The sequence below is a fragment of the Nannobrachium achirus genome (assembly GCF_963921795.1).
Source record: "Nannobrachium achirus genome assembly, chromosome: 2".
Taxonomy (NCBI): Eukaryota; Metazoa; Chordata; class Actinopteri; order Myctophiformes; family Myctophidae; genus Nannobrachium; species Nannobrachium achirus.
This window is the reverse complement of record NC_137811.1, coordinates 11,828,074-11,845,869: the sequence shown is the minus strand read 5'-3', so window position 1 is coordinate 11,845,869 and position 17,796 is coordinate 11,828,074. Positions and strand designations below refer to the sequence as shown.

At 41.8% G+C, this 17,796-nt stretch overlaps 2 protein-coding genes across 4 annotated transcripts in view; both read right to left on the bottom strand.

The window, feature by feature from the left end:
* Nucleotides 1-2,191: 2,191 nt before the first annotated feature.
* On the bottom strand, nt 2,192-6,322 carry LOC308296477 (uncharacterized protein; the record flags this gene model as incomplete). The annotated part of the gene is made up of 7 exons (XM_080739764.1): nt 6,197-6,322; nt 5,482-5,838; nt 4,012-4,113; nt 3,503-3,816; nt 3,331-3,388; nt 2,575-2,676; nt 2,192-2,481 (listed from the first exon to the last, which is right to left on the bottom strand). Exons 2-7 carry the CDS (start codon nt 5,828-5,830, stop codon nt 2,192-2,194), a joined length of 1,215 nt encoding a protein of 404 aa, XP_080595890.1. The 5' UTR covers nt 5,831-5,838; nt 6,197-6,322.
* Nucleotides 6,323-16,249: 9,927 nt separating this feature from the next.
* LOC308301172 (protein NLRC3-like) overlaps nt 16,250-17,796 on the bottom strand; it is a 34,057-nt gene continuing 32,510 nt past the window's right edge. For all 3 annotated transcript variants that reach the window (XM_080745065.1, XM_080745067.1, XM_080745066.1), the window contains one exon: nt 16,250-17,796. This exon is cut by the window's right edge and continues 35 nt beyond it. In XM_080745065.1, the coding sequence (XP_080601191.1) occupies nt 17,314-17,796 (483 nt within the window). In that variant the 3' untranslated portion in view covers nt 16,250-17,313.

Below are 17,796 nucleotides of genomic sequence, written 5' to 3'. Positions count from 1 at the left end.
AGGTGTCTCCTCAGGTTAGATGACTCAGTGAAACTCTTGTCACAATGATTACAGTGAAAAGGTTTTTCTCCAGTGTGGATAAGCTGGTGGCTCTTAAAGTGAGAGGAGACACTGAAACTCTTGTCACAATGTTTACAGTGAAAAGGTTTTTTTCCAGTGTGACTATACTGGTGAAGCTTGAGGTTATATGACGTATTGAAACTCTTGTCACAATATTTACAGTGAAAAGGTTTTTCTCCAGTGTGGACACGCTGGTGCTTCTTCAGCCTAGATGAGTCACTGAAACTCTTGTCACAATGTTTACAGTGAAACGTTTTTTCTCCAGTGTGGACACACTGGTGCCTCCTCAGGGTAGATAGCTGATTGAAACTCTTGTCACAATGTTCACAGTGAAAAGGTTTTTCTCCTGTGTGGACAAGCTGGTGGCTCTTCAGGCTATTTGAATGATTGAAACTCGTGCCACAAAGTTCACATTGGAAACGTTTTTCTCCAGTGTGGACACGGCGGTGTGTCCACAGAGCACTCGACGTTCTGAAGCTCTTGTCACAGTGTGTACAGTGATAAGGTTTTTCTCCAGTGTGAATACGCTGGTGGTTCTTCAGGCTGAATGACTGATTGAAACTCTTGTCACAATGATCACACTGGAAAGGTTTTTCTCCAGTGTGAAGACGCTGGTGGCTCTTCAGGTGAGATGACTGCCTGAAACTCTTGTCACAATGTTTACAGTGAAAAGGTTTTTCTCCTGTGTGGACACGCTGGTGCCTCTTCATGCTACACTTTCTGAAACTCTTGTTACAATGTTCACAGTGGTAAGGTCTTTCTTCAGTGTCTCCTGAGAGAGAGAGAGAGAGAGAGAGAGAGAGAGAGAGAGAGAGAGAGAGAGTGAAGGGGGGTGGGAGTAAGGACAGAAGGGAGAGAGAGAGAGGAGATATGCAGGTTGTAACTGGTGAGTATTAAAGGAGGAGCAATTACGGCTGCCCTATTAATATTTCTGATTTAATTGTATTTTTCATCCACCTCTTTTATTCCAACTCCCTGTTTCTTTCCCCCACACATGTAAGTCCTGTCCCTTTGTTTAACCCTGACTGACCTCCACTGGTCTCCTCCCAATCATCACTATCTTTAGAGCCTTCAGTGTCAGATTCAAGCTCAACTTCAACTTAAAGAGATCCCTGGCTAATACGACAAATATGCCTAATACATTATAATTGTCCTCTATAAATACAATGTAAAATTAAAAAAACACCTTCATTATTTTATTTCTTCTAGAAATAGCTAATCTTTCACTCAATAGGGGAAATGCCCGTCGCAAGTTGATGATGTCATAAATGTAATTTGTGTCCTATCCCTATGGAATTTATGTCATGCACGTGGAAATAAAATCAAACGTAATAGTTCCTATGGTTAATATGAGCATCAAATTAATATTTCAAATGTGTTTGTGTTTTGTTTTTTTGCACATGCATGCCATAAAAATGACACATGACATTTATGACATCATCAACTTGCGACAGGCATTTCCCCTATTGAGTGAAGGATTAGCTATTTCTAGAAGAAATACAATATTTAAGGTGTTTTTAATATTACATTGTAGTTATAGAGGACAATTATAATGTATTAAGGCATATTTGTCGTATCAGCCAGGGATCCTTTTAAGAACCGTGTGAAGGGATGTCTTTTTTAACACTTTTTCACAGCGACACTGGGCTGTGACGATCGGCCGCGGTTAGGATTTTAGTGTTGCGACCGAGAGTAAACAGACTGACGTGCATTTTTAAATCGTCAATTTGCACAACATGGACACGAGCTTCTGGGGCTCTTCAAAATAAAGTGCAAGTTAATGGAGGTGCTCTACAGGCAATAACATAATGGCAGCCCAAGTGTTAAACTAAATACATACAGTATAACACTTAGCAAAGCACTTAGACGCACTTAGACCTGTTGCCACCTATACGTTGTCATACCTTTCAAACCGGGTTCCACCTCTGTGTCTCATTAGTATTTTCTATACATATAGCAACATCATTAAATGAGCATAAAAAAATAAAATGAAAAGATAGTAAGATTTTGAAGGTTATCGGAAACCTTAGGTTAGGTTTTAGAATGTGTTTTTAGAATCTGTCTCAGGTCTAAATGGGTTCACTTCAACACTGGCTGTGCTGAAACAACAGAGCTTCAAAATATGGCACATTTAAGAAGCAGGAGTTGAACTATTACCGCGGCGCTGCTGCTGCTCTCTGTTCAGGCGCCGCTGGTGGATGGAAGCCTCCTCCTTGAGACTCTGGCGGCGGCGCTGCTTCTGCTCTCTATGCACGCGCCGCTTCTCAGCGGCGGCCCCCTCCGTGAGACGCTGGCGGCGGCGCTGCTGGCGTTCCCTGGCCAGGCGGCGGCGGCGCTCGTCGGCAGTCTCCTCCGGCACATCGACGAGTGCACACATCCGCCTGGGTGACGGCAGACTACTGGGCGACGGCATGGGATCAACTTTGGCCAGAAAAACAAACAGACAGGTCCGTGAAACGGTGTGGTATCCAACAATTCAATCATCATTTCAATCATGAAAGTGGTTAAACTTACTGAAGTGTGGGTGATCTTCAGGTTCCTCCTGTTTAATAGAAATGGTCCTGGCTGAGTCTGGAGAGTTCATCTTCACCTGCAGTCTGGACTCCACACACTGCTCTGAAATGAAGCAATTCAACATGGCCCTTAATAACTTCACACATAGTGGTGTCAAGAATATGAAAATAATGGTCTAAAATTAATAAGGTGAAAGTAGACAATCTTTCTTATGTGCCTTCCTCACCTCACCAACAATTATACCCTCACCCTTATAGGGCCGTACAGACTTTGATGTGTTATGTGTTATAGAAATGCTTTAATGTAAAACAGAGGAAGCATAGCGCGACATCTGCTATTTTTTGAAAAATCATGATTTTTCTTTGCAAGTCTTTGAATATATCTATTTAAAAGCGATTATTTGTAACTCAAATATTTGCTTCTGGGGGGTCCCTGGAACAACATATTTTGAGATGGAGGTCCGTGGCTAAATACCTGTAATTTTGGGGGTCCTTGACATGAAAACGTTTGAGAACCACTGATTTAGAGGAAGGATTTAGAAGTCGGGTCAAAGATCGGGTCAAAGATATTCAAAGACTTCCACACATTTTCCACAGCGCGGCACTCGGTGCCGCGCTGTGAGCTTGTATATCTGCTATTTTTCTAAGGTTAAAGCATACAATAATGGTTAAAGTGGTTAAAATCTAACGCGACTCGGGCGTGTTCCAGGTATTTGAGAGTTAATTTAATCAGACTCTGTGTTTAACACTGACTGACCTCCACTGGTCTCCTCCCAATCGTCACCGTCTTCATAGACGTCAGAGTCAGATTCAAGCTCAAATTCAGAACAGTGTGAAGACATGTCTTTGTCTTCACCTGTCACTGCTGGTAATGTCGACGTTGAGCCATCAGGCTCCTCTGGTCTTTGAAGTAGCTCATCCTGCTCTGCGTTAGGGCGGCACTGCTTGGCGGCGGCCTCCTCCCTGCGGCGCTGGCGGTAGCGCTTCATGCGTTCCCTGACCAGACGGTGGCGCCGCTCATCGGCAGTCTCCTGGATGAGACTCTGGCGGAGGCACTGCTGCTGCTCTGTGTTAAGGCGCGGCTGCTTGGCGGCGGCCTCCTCCCTGCGACGCTGGCGGTGGCGCTTCATGCGATCCCTGGCCAGGCGGCGGCGTCGCTCATCGGCAGTCTCCTCCGGCACATCGGCGAGTGCACGCATCCGCCTGGGTGACGGCAGACTGCTGGGCGACGGCAAGGGATCAACTTTGGCCAAAAACAAACAAACAGACGGGTCCGTGAAACGGCGTGGTATTCAACAATTCAATCATCATTCCAATCATGAAATTATGGAACAATATTAAAACATAATACTCGATATGTTGTGAGCTGGTAGATCGACTCATTTCAGCACATGTTCCCCCTGCATAGTGATGCTGGGGTTCAACTGGTTAAACTTACTGAAGTGTGGCTGATCTTCAGGTTCCTCCTGTTTAATAGAAATGGTCCTGGCTGAGTCTGGAGAGTTCATCTTCACCTGCAGTCTGGACTCCACACTCTGCTCTGAAATGAAGCAATTCAACAAGGACTTTAATAACCTCACATATAGTGGTGAAATGCCGCGGCACGACTGGTCTTCAACCAGCCAAAATTCTCACTCTCCACTCCCTCCACTGGCTCCCGGTTGCTGCCCGCACTGAATACAAAACACTGATGCTGGCCTTCAAATCAGCCAAAGGTACGGCTCCTCCATACCTCCAAAACCTGATCAACCCCTACAACCCCACCCGTTCACTAAGATCAGCCAACACAGGGATCCTGACAGAACCCTCGCTAAAAACCCCAGGACAAAAATCCACTCGTCCTAGACAATTTGCCCTCCTGGCCCCCAAACTGTGGAATAAACTCCCTGTCACACTTAGAACTACAGACTCACTCCCTAGCTTCCGCCGTGGACTGAAGACTCACCTCTTCAGACTCCACCTAAACCCATAACACTACTGTAACACTCCACTTCCCTCAATGATCTTACATGAAGCTAGATAGCATTTTTAGTTTTTAGAAACGTTTTTTTACTGATTGGCTGCGTGGTCTACCTATGTAATTGTTTTTCTAGATTGATATTCCTATGCATTGTTATATTGCTGTTGATGTACTGACATATTATCTTGCTTATTATATTGATGTATTACCTGCTTATTATAAGTCTCTTTGGATTAAAAGTGTCTGCTAAATGCCTGAAGTGTAAATTGTAATTGTGGTCAAGAATATACAAATAACGGTCTAAAATTAACAAGGTGAAAGTAGCCAATCTTTCTTATATGCCTACCTCACCTCACCAACAACTATAGCCCCCACCCTTTACTATAGGGCCGTACAGACTTTGATGTGTCATGTGTTATAGAAATGCTTTAATGTAAAACAGAGGAAGCATTTAGGATAGAAGTAATTATAGTTCACAATGTATCCCCAAACTGACAAGATATAAAACCAGTCCATGTGTTTGTCAACATTTGGTTTCAAGGAGTAAATAATCATATTGACCAAAAAGTGTTCCATTCATGCCATAAGTAGTAGCCCCAACATCATGTGAAACGTTGTTATTTTGACCTGATGGTGGCGCTAGAAGATCAAGGTCATTGGAGCACTTGGTTATGGTTAATCTCCCAGGAAGCATGAATGAATTGTTTCATGACAATCTGTCCTTTACATTTTTTAGACATCTTGTATCCAAATGGAGAGTTTGGCCAAAAGATGGCGCCAGAGCAAAGGCCATTTAAACTAGGATAATCTCTGCAGCATTAAAGTATTTTATTTTAATTAATATCTCTCTATTCACATAGTAATTGCCTTCAGGTCTGATGTCCTCCTCCAGAAACACATTGCTACAGAAAGAAAAATAATCGGTCTCTGTGTTTAACACTGACTGACCTCCACTGGTCTCCTCCCAACAGTCACCGTCTTCATAGACGTCAGTGTCAGATTCAAGCTCGACTTCAACTTCAGAACAGTGTGAAGAGATGTCTTCGTCATCGTCTAAACCTGTCACTGCTGGTAATGTCGACGTTGACCCATCAGGCTCCTCTGGTCTTTGAAGTAGCTCATCCTGCTCTGTGTTAAGGCGCGGCTGCTTGGCGGCGGCCTCCTCCCTGCGACGCTGGCGGTGCCGCTTCATGCGATCCCTGGCCAAACGGCGGCGGCGCTCATCGGCAGTCTCCTCCGGTACATCGGCGAGTGCAGGCATCTGCCTGGGTGACGGCAGACTGCTGGGCGACGGCATGGGATCAACTTTGGCAAAAAAAAAAAAAACAGACAGGTCCGTGAAATTATGGAACAATATTAAAACACTCATTAAAACGCTCCATTTTCTTGCGGAAATTGAGTGTTTTTCGTCACCGCGGTAGCTTCGTACATTAGCTACAGATTAATATAGTTTACTGTACAACGAGTCGAACGTGTAAATGGGCACAGGGAGACATCAAAGAGTTGACACATCGTGGACCTCCTATGAGTTAATATCTCTCTAGTCACATAGTAATTGCCTTCAGGTCTGATGTCTTCCTCCAGAAACACATTGCTACAGAAAGAAAAATGACAAAAATCTGTCCCTTAATTTAATCGGTCTCTGTGTTTAACACTGACTGACCTCCACTGGTCTCCTGCCAATCGTCACCGTCTTCAGAGACTTCAGTGTCAGATTCAAGCTCAACTTCAACTTCAGAACAGTGTGAAGAGATGTCTTCATCATCGTCTAAACCTTTCACTGCTGGTAATGTCAACGTTGACCCATCAGGCTCCTCTGGTCTTTGAAGTAGCTCATCCTGTTCCTCCTTAATGTGTGGAGGCTCTGGTTCCTCCTGGAGCCGACTGGAGCTCCTCTCCTGTTCTTTACACACAACCGTGTGCAGGATGTCTAGGAGCAGAAAAACAATGTGATAGCCAACACTGGATTCCTGTAAAGCACATACATCAAACTCAAGGCCCGGGGGCCAAATCAGACCCTGTGAATGAATTATCTTTGGCCCGCCGGATGATATTGAATTACTATTAGAACTGGCCCACTGGTATACTGCACGTGTAACGCCCAGGTCTCCCGCATGAAAGTCCAACATCTTAACCATCAGACCAAAGGGATATCCCTATGGACTGGGGGAGATATTAGACTTTTGAGGCAGTGAGTCACTATGCACCACACGCACCACCATAATACTACAAGTCCCACAATGCACATGCACTGCTATAGTACATTGGCACGCGTCGAGGGCCCGTGACTGCAAGCTTGCGTTTTTTTTTTACATTTTGGCCCACTGTGTATTTGAGTGTGACATCCCTGCTGTAAAGTGTAAATAAACATTCCCATCCTCCATGTTCAAAATGAGGTTTATCCACAAACCACTGTCAGCTATGTTTTTGTTTTTGCTTTACAGTACCTTTTCAAGTAGTCCCAGAATATTTATCTCCCATACGATCGAGTCCCCTGAATGACAGTGACGACGGAGGTCATTTCTGTGCTTCCGCGAAGAAAGAAATAAGCTAGTCATTTCTCGAGTTATGTGGAGTTGAAACAGAGAGTGTTGCTCTCGCATGCGCCAGAAATACAGGAGCGGAGATTAGGGATGGGACGATATGAACATTTCCTATCACGATTATTGTATGAAAAGAAATTGCGATTTACGATATAATCGCGATAATCAAAATCCTTTACCCTGGTGTGGAACATTTGCCCAAAAATAGCCGATCTACAAGCTCACAACGCGTCGCAACGCAACACGTTGTGAGCTTGTAGATCTGCAATTTTTTGGCAAAGACATTTGATAGAGAGTGAAAAAAAGACGGTATAAAGTATGTATATTATAAGTACCTTTTACCAATTATAGAGGGTTTGAGTGATACCGGATATGCAGCTCGGCAAATAAAAGGTGAATTGATCACAGTGCATGACGGAGGACGATATCACGATAAATTAAACCTCCACGATACGATTATCGTGTGTTTTTTCTCGCGATAAATTATAATATTGCTTATCGTCCCATCCCTAGCACAGATAAGGGCGTTTCCAGGGCTGCTAAAAGTTTTAGGATGATTTTTTTTAAACAAAATACATATAATGTTACAGCAACCCATTTAAACCTGTTGCACCTATACGTTGTTATACCTTTCAATCCGGGTTCCACCAGTGTCTCATTAGTATTTGCTATACATACAGCAACATCATTAAATACATTTTTTTTAATAAGAAATTTGAAGGTTTTAGAGAAACCTTAGGTTAGGTTGTATAAGGCTTTTATTTTGGAATGTGCCTCAGGTCTAAATGGATTAATTTCAGCACTGGTCACGCTGAAACAACAGAGCTTCAAAATACGGCACATTAAACACTTGAGATGCCAAAAACGTCCAGGACCAAATCATTATTGTGGTGCAAAAATCGTCTTTTTCTGGATTCTTTCTCCCCACACCGCTCGAAGGCCCCACTTTTCTGTGGACTGTAGCTGACACATGGATACTCATGTATGGATTAGAGATAGGACGTTCGCGAACCAATCAAGTCTTATGAACGGCTATTTGAAATGAACGATGGGATCCGGTTTGCAGTAGGGAGCCGTTCCTTTCTAAATGAAAGTACAAACATTCTTTACTTATGTAAAAGTATCAATACTGCAATGTAGAAATACTCTGCCACAAGTAGAAGTTTGGAATTAAAATGTACTTGAGTAAAAGTACAAAAGTATTTGTATCAAAATGCTTACTTAAAGTACCAATAGTAGAAAGTACTCATTACTAAAATGAGTCTTTTGAACGGCTCTTTGAAGGAACGGATCCCAGAGATCCAGCTCACTTCAAAGAACAATAAATCCCATCTTTAGTGTGGATATTTTCTTCTCCGCGTGAAAGAAGACACGTGCGAAGAGGCCACACCGCCTCCGAAAATCATTTAAAAACAATAGGAAAGATACACAGCAGTTAATCTACATTAGTTATGGCAAAACTATGGCAGCCCAAGTGTTAAGAAGCAGAAGTTAAACTCTTACGGCCGTGCTGCTGCTGCTGCTCTGTGTCAAGGCGGTGCTGCTCAGCGGCGGCCTCCTCCCTGCGGCGCTGACGGCGGCGCTGCTGGCGTTCCCTGGCCAGGCGGCGGCGGCGCTCGCCGGCAGTCTCCTCCGGCACATCGGCGCGTGCACGCATCCGCCTGGCTGACGGCAGACTGCTGGCCGACGGCTGACGCTTTGGCATGAGATCAACTTTGAAAAAAAAAAGAAGAAAAACACATGCGAGTTTTCATGAAACATGCGTGGTATCCAACAATTCAATCATCATTTTAATCATGAAATGATGTAACAATATTAAAACATAACACTCTATAATAGTGTTTCTCAAACTTTTGCATTTCAAGGTCTCCCCTTAACTCTGACAGTGTACAAATGGAACCAAATGAACCCGTTAGGGTTCATTTTTTCATTTGGTTCCATTTGTACACTGTCAGAGTTACCGACTTGTATGGGCTAATTTAGACCCCCCTAAAGGAACCCACAGAGTCCCTGGAATCCACTTTGAGAACCACTGCTCTATATGTTGTGAGCTTGTAGATCGACTGCTTTCAGCAAGTGTTCAGCCTGCATAGCGATGCTGGGGTTCAAGTGGTTAAACTTACTGAAGTCTGGAGAGTTCATCTTCACCTGCAGTCCGGACTCCACACACTGGTCTGAAAGCAATTCAACAAGGACTTTAATAACTTCACACAGTGGTGTCAAGAATATGCAAATAATGGTCTAAAATGAATAAGGTGAAAGTAGCCAATCTTTCTTATATGCCTACCTCACGTCACCAACAACTATACCCCCCCCCCACCCTTTACTATAGGGCCCTACAGACTTTGATGTTTTATGCATTATAGAAATGGTTTAATGTAAACAGAGGAAGCATTTAGTATACAAGTAATTGTAGTTCAAAAACTGGGCTGTGATCCAAAATGAATCCCCAAACTGACAAGATATAAAACCAGTCCATTTTGTCAACATTTGGTTTCAAGGAGTAAATAATCATATTGACCAAAAATAATCATGTTCCATTCATGCCTTAAGTAGTGGCTTATTAGTAGCTTTGTGAAACCTCATTATTCTGAATCTGACCTGATGGTGGCACTAGAAGATCAAGGTCATTGGAGCACTTGGTTAGGGTTAATCTCCCAGGAAGCATGAATGAATTGTTTCATGGCAATCTGTCCTTTACATTTTAAGACAGCTTGTATCCAAGTGGAGAGTTTGGCCAAAAGATGGCGCCAGAGGAAAGGCCATTTAATCTAGATTCTAGAATAATCTCTGCAGCATTAAGTAAAAAAAAAAAATATATATATATATATATATATTTATCTCTCTATTCAGATAGTAATTGTCTTCATGTCTGACATCTTCCTCCCTTCCTCCAGAAACAAATGACTACAGAAAGAACATTTTTAAAAATAGGACTATATAAGATTTTGTTTGCTGTTAATTAGTTCCCAGTTAGTTACTGTAAGTGGGGTTGTTTTTAAGGACAGGATGGTCCCCAGATGTTGCCTGGGTTTCGGGCTGGTCTCGGCTGGGTGCCGCCCAGGACCTGGGACAGTGACCCATGTACCTGGCAAACTACTTCCTAAAGGTCAAGGATGTCCACGATCACAACACCAGAGGCAGCTCCACTAATCATGTTCAACCTAGATTTAACACTAAACAAGCTATACCACCAACATGTGGAACGCCCTTCCGCAAGCCTAAAGGAGTGCAAATGCCTGGCCTCCTTCAACATTGGTATGAAGTCACCTTCAGGCGGCTGCTACTCGAGACTTGTAAATAGACTAAGCCCCCATGCTTCCACTCCCCCCCCCCCCCTTCTTGTAATTGAGGTTATCCTTTTTTCTGCTTTTGAAATTGATGTTATCCTAGGTAAAGTACTATGTTCTAGCCGTCTGTCTTTCAATGTTATATGAGATACATAAAGTGGTTCCTGTGTAAATAAGCTGTAAGGCTTTCTAGGATCTCTTTCCTGGTACCACTGATTTGTACTGTCATGAAACGGTACTGTTTCTATTGCAAACTGCTAATAAACTCTTCAATCAATCAGTCAATGACCACAATCTGTTAGTGTGGTTGCTGTCCTGGGACATGGGTGGTATTCGGCCCGTGCCGTTTAAAAATCCAAGGATGAAATGGAGATCTGTGCTAATTCTTTCTAATACATTTGAAGTGTGTGTGTGTGTGTGTGTGTGTGTGTGTGTGTGTGTGTGTGTGTGTGTGTGTGTGTGTGTGTGTGTGTGTGTGTGTGTGTGTGTGTGTGTGTGTGTGTGTGAGAGTGAGTGAGTGAGTGACAGGCTTGTCAACTCTCCTGGATTTCCCAGGAGTCTCCTGGATTTTGAACCCCTCTCCTGGGAGTCTCCTGGATTGGCAAATCTCCTGGATTTATCAAACTCCCAAAATTCACCAGAACACAGGAAATGACATCTACTATGTTAAAAATGTTCTGGGGGAGGACCCCCAGACCCCCCGCTTTAGGGGTGGGGGCAATGCATGAAAGAAAGATCATACAGATATTCACTTAAGTAATGACTTAAAGATGAGAAATCATTATTAAAGATGTCCTTTTGTTTCAGTCATCAAATCTGTACACCAACATTTGGCATTTTAAGGCTGAAATTGTACCCATGCTAGTAAAGCAAGCCTGATAAAAGTATCAAACATGCACAAAATTCACCAGAACACAGGAGATTAAATCTACTATGTTAAAAATGTTCTGGGGGAGGACCCGCTTTAGGGGTGGGGCAATGCATGCAAGATCATATAGATATTCACTTAAGTAATGACTTACAGATGAGACGTCATTATTAAAGATGTCTTACTTTGCTTCTGTCATCAGATCTGTACACCTACATTTGGCATATTAGGCTGAAATTGTACACATGCTAGTAAAGTAAGCCTGATAAATGTATCAAACATGCACAAAATTCAACAGAACACAGAAAAATATATCTATTAATACGTTTTGGGGAGAGGACCCCCAAGACCCCGGTTGGGGAGTTCCGCGCACCCCCCAAAAATAAATCTCCTGGATTCTGACAGTCCAATGTTGACAACCCTGGAGTGAGTGAGTGAGCGAGTGCGTGCGTGCGTGCGTGAGTGAGTGAGTGCGTGCGTGGTGCGTGCGTGTTCAGGTTCACTAGCATAATTTATTATATGCTTTATTAGAAGTTTGCATTGGAAAAGGTACAGTATCATGACAGTACACTTCACAAAATTCTATAGCTTGATTCAATTGAGATCCTTATTTTTCACTCATATAACATTGACTAGCAGACAGATAGAACACAGTACTATGCACTGTATGCAGGAGATATCATTGGAAAACTGTTGTAGAAACACAATGCAAAATGAATTGTATTTACAATAGAAAGGTCAGGGGGAGAAGGAGTGGCTTTTCAGAGCCTAATAAACAACAAAACTTACCTTCTCCAAGAACATCTCCTGATAGAAAACACACTTCAACGCAGCTCTAAAGTAAGGATTCGAGTCTCCACTGCTTTGAAGCTTCTTTGAACTTCTTGTTGAAAATAAATCATAATAAAATATATTTTAATAATAAAATAAATTCCTCACGTTTTCAGCTCACAAGAAGCCAGCCTGTGACGTCACTCTTCTTTACACACACTGTTGTGCAACGACGCTCTCAGACACAAAAAGCTACACAAAGGTTTGTGAGTGAACTGAAAACCTATTTTATTTATAACACACTTTCTCTGTATTGTGTTCGCTCTCTGCTCTGTTTACGGTGTTTCAACCCGGACGAGAGAGAGGGACGGAATCGGTTCTCGTCCTCCCCTTTATCGTGTCCGGGTTGAAACACAGTGCACTACTCCAAAGTTCCACGTAGAAGAACCCAAAATGCTGGTTTAGGTTGTAAACAAAAAGGAAGCATTATGTTTCAACAAAACAAAAACAAACTCCCAATGAATTATAAAGTAGTAGGTCTACCATGAATCTCATAGTGCATGTAAACAGCCTTGGATCAAGAAAGGCTATCTTAAAGACTATCATAAATGATGATAGTCTTTATGATAGTCTCTCTATATTATCTACATTGTATTACACCACTGTTTCTCAAACAGTGGGTCAGGACCCATTTGTGGGTCACAGACCTTTTTTTATGGGTGATGACTTGGTCATGTTTAAACATATAGGCTACTTCAAAAGATTAAAAATAATAATAATAATGATTTTATACATTAAAAACAAATCCATGAATAAGAATAAATACAAGAAGTATTGGAAATAGATCTGTGTTGTGTGCTTGTAGATCTACTATTTTCACTAGTCTGGGTCCTGGTCAAACAGCTAATCTCTCTTTCAGGTCTCGGCCTGAAAAGTTTGGGAACACTGCTGTAAGTTAAAGGAGTAGTTCACCCCCAAATTACTATTTTCTTCTTCTATTGATATCTTCTATTGAACGCCATCGATATTTGAGTTCAATAATATTTGATTACAATAAATGTAGGCCCATTGATGAATCAATGGGGGTACATTTACTAAATCAATTTTTGTCTTGTATGTGACAAATACTAAACTACAATATGTCATATAGGCTACCGTGATTTAACAATAATTAGTGTATATCTATGAACTAAGGCAGATAAAAGTAGCATATTGAGCAACGGCCAAAGTTGACCACTTGATGGTGATATTTGACCAAGTGATTTAACCCCACTGAAGCTATGGCTGCATCAAAAGCTTGATTTTTTTGAGAACCAAAGGCATTCGGGTCCCCATCCGGAATCAATGGGTGTAAATGTACTCAAATAAATGTTTTGTCTTAGGAATGCGACAAATACAAAAATAAATATTATTGATCTTAAGTCTCCATGGCATGAGTAATCAATAGAAATAAAGTCATTTTGGGGGTGAACTACTCCTTTAAGCTTGGTGACAAGGAAGGTGAGCATGGTTGCAAAGGGGTCATTCTGTCACTTGGAAGTGTTCAATTAAATTTTCAATTCAAAGGAGCTTTATTGGCATGAGAAAACATACGTTTACATTGCCAAAGCAAGTGTCACAAATAACATAAAACAGTTGAAAATAGGGAACATAATATACAGTTGGAGGGGGTACAGCATTGTATACAGAGCTATGTCGCATTGTGACATTTTATATACGTACATGGTATAAAGCTTTTCGAACAAATAGCAGCATTATTTCTTCTCGAAATGCATTTAACGGTGTTCAATGATTCTCTGCTCAAAGTGGCCAAGTCAGCAACATATGCGGGATAACTGATTACAATCTGTCAAGGGACAGATGACAGAGAAACACTCTTTGTATATTTAGGCTAGGGATCAATTTTATGTATGATCTATTAAGCAGCATTTGATAAAACTATATGCACTGTGTGTTTATAGACTCTTGGCAGCAACCATCCTCTATCCTCTCCTCTGTGGTCAGCGTTTCACTCAGGGCCTCCTCTGGTAGGATTAGTTTGGGTGGTCCCCAGTTCATATAGGATTGTTATGGGGGTCCCTGGTTCAAATAGGATTATTTTGGGTGGTCTCCAGTTCAAATAGGATTATTTTGGTGAGTCACTAGTTCAAATCCATGTCCAGGAAGTGTGTGATTTATCTTTTTATGTTTTCGGAGTTTGATAGTTTTCTTTAAAATATGATAATTTTAAGCTTCCAATACGATTACACCAGTGTCAGTGTACTTCATATGGATTATGCGGTCGTCACTGACATTTTGCACCTAATGCCATGTAGGCCTACAACACACTGACGTGTTTTGTTTTACTTTTTTTTCCAGCACCCAGGGGTTGATACTAAGGTCTCAGAGGCACTTGCCCATCGGCCAAGTGCCGGTCATGTTCTACTTGCCCAAAGGCCATGCCCACTTGCCCGAAAAGTAAATCGTCCATTATAAAATGATAGGTAAGATTTTAATTACTGCTCAATTTAAAGGAGCCATAGTCAACTTTTTCTTGAAAAACGGACACTAAAATAAAAATAATGTTGAAAATATTCTATAAAAAAGATTAAGCTTCATATATGTGTTTCTATTCAAAAATGACCACAAAAAGCATAAAATAATGATAAAATAATCAATTTGGCCATTGTCAGACTGACTTTGTTTACATCCCTCTTCTATTCTTTTATATGGATTGATAAGGGATGTAAACAAAGTCAGCCTGACAATGGCCAAAATGATTATTTTTTAATAGAAACACATGAAGCTTAATCTTTTTTATAAAATATTTTCGAAACATTATCTTTCTTTTAGCGTCTGTTTTTCAAGAAAAAGTTGACTATAGCTTCTTTAACACTTATTTATTTACTTTATAGGGCTGTGTGTCCAAATCCCTACATAGCTATGATTGAACATGTCTATTTTTTCCACACTTGTTATTTTACATTTTTAAGTGTAGCAACAGTAAAAACTGCACTTTATAGGCACATAACAGTGCTCTTATTTTACATTCCACAGACCAGAAGACAGAGCGCGCTGCAGGCCACGTTCAGGTGTTTAGACAGATATCTGGTGTTGTGTTTATCCTCAAGTTTCCGACATCCCATCATGCATTGCGCAGAAGTTGTGCGGCTTCTTCTCCGGAAGTGTCCCACAGATAATTCTACAGTAAATTATCACGGAAACAGGTGGATAGAGGGTTGCGTCCTCTCTCAAATGAGCACTTGCCCGGTCGGGCAACCTGAAAGCAAACTTCAACCTGCCCCAAAGTTTTATTTACCTGCGGGGGTCAGTGTCAATGCCTGGCACATTAACTAATGTTCACAAGTACTGTATAACATGTATATGTAGCTTTCTTTTGTGTGTTTGATGCAAAGCCAAATGTTTCTTTCCATTTTGTTTATTTTCTTTCCTTATATGTAAGACATAGCATAAGTTCACACGTTTTCAAACTCTTGCTATTTGTTTAAAAAAACATTTGTTTGTTTATAGTTATCTAAGGCCGCAATCAGACATACGCGTGAGACATCTTCTCCTTATCGTTTGAGAATGAGTGGGGGAAGTCCAATGCATTTTCTATCTACGTGGTTTCATGTCGTTGCCGTGTCGCTTGCTCAACAGAAGGCTGTCTTTTGGCCAAGAGACACGGCAACGACAAAAAACCACGTGACCTTCATTGACAATGAATTGGACCCCCCCCCCCCCCCCTCATTCTCAGACGATACGGACCCGATAGCTGTCGCAACTGTTCGGCTTCAGCCCACACCTTTTCGGTCAACAGTTATTTATTGTTTGTATTATTATTGTTGTTTGTACTGGCCAAGATAAATTAACTAACCATGCACAGTACACCTGCTGTTATGCTCACACATCTTTATATCTTAACTCAGGTACCATGTGTAAATATGTACAGTATATTTAGCTTTTGGTTTTTATTGTTTGATCTGCTTTCTTCCTCCCTTGCCCCCCTCCCCCTCCCCCCTTTCTTTCTTCTTTATATGGAAAAAAACATACAATGGGAACCATTCACAAACCCAGACAACTTCTTTATGTCTGTAAACCTGTGATGTGACAATAAAGCTTTAAGCTTCTGATTCTGATCATTTAACTTTTCCCATCTGTCAATACTGACAATATTAATGAATACAATTACAACAATAAAAGAGGCAAAAATGTATAGAACATTTTTATTTGCATTTTATTTTCTAATAAAACCTTTTCCATGGATTGCTTGAGCACATTACTCCAAACAGAAGTGTCTTTTACAACCGGGGTTCTCAAGGTGGGGTCCGGGGACCTCCAGGGGTCCTTGAGGGTGTTGCAGGGGGTCACCCCAGCAGAAAGATACAAAATGGACCCTTCCAAGTCTGTAACTCTGAGAGTGTACAGCTGGAACCAATTGGACCTTTGCGGGTGTGCAACTCGGAGAGTGTACAATTAAATTGAACCAAATTGACCCTTATAGGTCTGTAACTCTGAGAGTGTACATAATGGAACCAAATTAAACCTTATGGGTCTGTAACTCTGAGAGTGTACATAATGGAACCACATTAAACCTTATGGGTCTGTAACTCTGAGAGTGTACAAATTGAACCAAATTGACCCTTATAGGTCTGTAACTCTGAAAGTGTACATAATGTAACCACATTAAACCTTATGGGTCTGTAACTCTGAGTGGACAAATGGAACCAAATGGACCCTTACGAGTCCATTTGGTTCCATTTATTCTTATAGTTATGGGGGTCCGATGGCCTATAATGGGGGTCGTTGAAATGTTGTAAAAAGTTTGAGAACCACATTTTTACAACACAGTTCAAACACTGTCCAAAAACTAAATGCACAGAGGTGTTCAAAACAATACGCATAGAAAATATAATGAGTTTAAGTTCAATTCAGATTCAATGAAAAATTGAATCTGAATAAAGTGAAAACTGCAGATTTACAACACGTCACACATGTTGTGAGCTTGTAGATCTTTTGTCCCCCTTCAACTGCTTCTTCTTCTTCTACACACTCTGAAGAGCCTCTGTATGTGTGTGTGTGCGTGCGTGCGTGCGTGCGTGCGTGTGTGCGTGCGTGCGTGTGTGCGTATGTGTGCATGTGTGCGCATGCATGTGTGAGTGTGTGTGTCCACATGCAAGCATGCACATACCTACGCATGCAATCACACAATCAAACACACACACACACACACACACACACACACACACACACACACAGAGGAACCACAAGCTGCTACTGTACATTATACATTATATACATTATAGCTCCTCCTCCTCCTCCTCCTCTATCAGACACACAGAGACACTGAGGAGCCATACCAGCACCAGAACCCAGCATAGAGAGGTTCAGTGAATGAGGACTGGAAGGTGTACAGGTGTGTCAGTGTGTCAGAAGACACTGTGTAGAAGGACACAGTGCCGGCAGGACAGTCTACATACACTGCTACTCTGTTGGAGGAGAGACGCACAGGGAGGACAGTGTGCTTCTTATTGTGACGCACAGTGTAACTGTTATTAACATCATTACATTCCAGACTCCATGACTTGCTATTGTATCCAAACCTACTGTCATCACCCTGTCTGTTGATACCTCTATATGACACTGCTATAGAAACCTTTCCACTGCACTCCACCTCCCAGTAACAGCGTCCAGTCAGACTCTCTCTACACATCACCTGACTGTAGTGCTCAAATCTGTCTGCATGACGAGGATACTTCTGATCCACTCCCACCACTGTCACCTTCTTGTTGTTCAGAGAGAGGTGATTGGC